The 1968-nt window shown below is 38.3% G+C and overlaps 1 protein-coding gene across 1 annotated transcript; it reads left to right on the top strand.

The window, feature by feature from the left end:
- The first annotated feature begins 769 nt into the window (after positions 1-769).
- Positions 770-1654, top strand: LOC136069289 (ethylene-responsive transcription factor ERF086-like). The gene has a single exon (XM_065777643.1). The coding sequence runs from the start codon at positions 770-772 to the stop codon at positions 1652-1654; it is 885 nt and encodes a 294-aa protein (XP_065633715.1).
- The last annotated feature ends 314 nt before the right edge of the window (positions 1655-1968 follow it).

A 1968-nucleotide genomic window follows, 5' to 3' on the forward strand; every position in this document is an offset into this window, starting at 1 on the left:
GCATCACACCACACATGTAACCGCAAAAATAAGATGCAGTGCAGTTATGGTTTTAGTTAACCCGCATCACAAAGTGCAGTGCTAAAAATAACCAAAAATCGCACCGTGAGCACCCCTGCATGTATTCATTTGTTAAGTTTTTAAAATTTACAAATCACATTTATTATTACAGCAGTTTGTAAAGATTATATAGGAGAAGAGATACCTTTTAATATTTTAGTGATAAATCAACACTTATACCCAAAAACCTAAGCTGGCTTACGTGTATGTATTGTATGTTACAAAAACTCAAGCAATTAAAAAATAGTAAAATTATTTATTCGATTATTATTTTAGCACTTGAACATCCAATTATTATGTGCCTAATAATTAGAATTTTGTAATGGATCGGATCTGGCTAAGTTTTAATAAAGTTTTAGCAAGCCGATCGAGCTGAGCTTATGCCTATTGAGCCAATATTGCTGAGACAATTTGAAAGTACATTCTTCACACGGTTGGAGATTAAAAAACTACAAGAAAACAAAACTCATAATAGAGATAGGTATGAGCTTACATTCATCATCATCATCTTTATCACTTATAATTCTTGAAGGCTTCGTGTATATATATATATATATAGTGCCAGAGATAGTATCATTTATACGCAATGTGCTTTTCACATGCAATAAGCCAAAGCCAATAACAAATTCTCCCACTAGTCCTCACCGAACCCAAACAAGCCTAGTCAATTAAAGCTTAATTATAATCTCTCCCTACTATATTTGTGTCAATGGCGGGTGCTGAAACCACAAAAACTACTATTGCCACCACCACCACCACCACCAAGGCCAATAAAATGGTGCAATCAAGCAAACAGGCAGTTCGTCGATTTGTGGGAGTGAGACAAAGGCCCTCAGGGAGATGGGTGGCACAGATTAAAGACTCATCTCAACGCGTTAGACTATGGCTAGGAACATATGATACCCCAGAAGAAGCGGCTAGAGCCTATGATGAAGCTGCTCGAGCCCTACGTGGGGAAAATGCTCGAACCAACTTTGCATCAGTGAACCCCATTAATTCGAGCCTAACAGGTTCTTCACCTAGTAATGGAGGGTTACCAACACAATCTGAAGGGAGGCATATTGGACTTAGCTTCTCTTCCTTGAAAGCTAAATTGAGCAAAAACATCCAAAACATCATGGCAAGGACAAGTGACAATAGGTCCTCAAAGAGTAGAGTGAGTGACCACTTTACTTTTGCAAGGATTTTTCACTTCAGAAGTTACCAATACCAAAGCCAGATGAACATCAACAACATAGAGAAAGTGGTGCAGCCAAGCGTTATTGTGCCCCATGTGGAGACTAGCACTACTACGAGTACTGAGCCTTCTTCTTGGGAATGCTCTAGTGTTTCGGATTGCAGTACTGAATGGGTCGGGTTCAGGCAACTTGGGTTGGATTCAGATGGATCAGATATTGGAGAAGTTAGTTTTAATGAGCAAGGCTTTGTGGACCAAATGATATCAGGGTGGATAGATAGCCCAGAATTCATGGGTGTTGGTGGCAGCAGCGGGGAGGAGGAGGAGGGTTCAAGGAGTAAGAGGTTCAAAGTTTCTTCTTCTGTCATGGTGCCTCCAACCTTTTGTACTGGGTCCCTACACAATGGTGAAATTTGAAGACGTTTCGAAGTTGTTGCTAATGTCTTATGTTGTATAATAGTAGTAGTTCTTCACAAGAGGTGGTGTAGAAGTTCTAAGAAGTTGTTGCTAGCTAGCTGCTTTTGAGTTATAGTGAAGAACTGAATATAACTAGTTCTTCAATGCATAGAGAGAGAGAGAGAGAGAGCTATATAATATATATATATATATATATATATGGAATAAACATATTACATAAACTAAATCTTGAGAAGTTTAATTATTGTTCAATGACATGACCAAGTTGGGTTGCAGTTACAACTTACAAGATATGCTAAAATTATCAATCGGAA

Source organism: Quercus suber, unplaced genomic scaffold (assembly GCF_002906115.3).
Source record: "Quercus suber isolate HL8 unplaced genomic scaffold, Cork oak 2.0 scaffold_161, whole genome shotgun sequence".
Taxonomy (NCBI): Eukaryota; Viridiplantae; Streptophyta; class Magnoliopsida; order Fagales; family Fagaceae; genus Quercus; species Quercus suber.

Coding starts and splice junctions, on each gene's coding strand:
- LOC136069289 (XM_065777643.1), top strand. CDS start 770: ATGGCGGGTGCTGAAACCACAAAAACTACTATTGCCACCACCACCACC.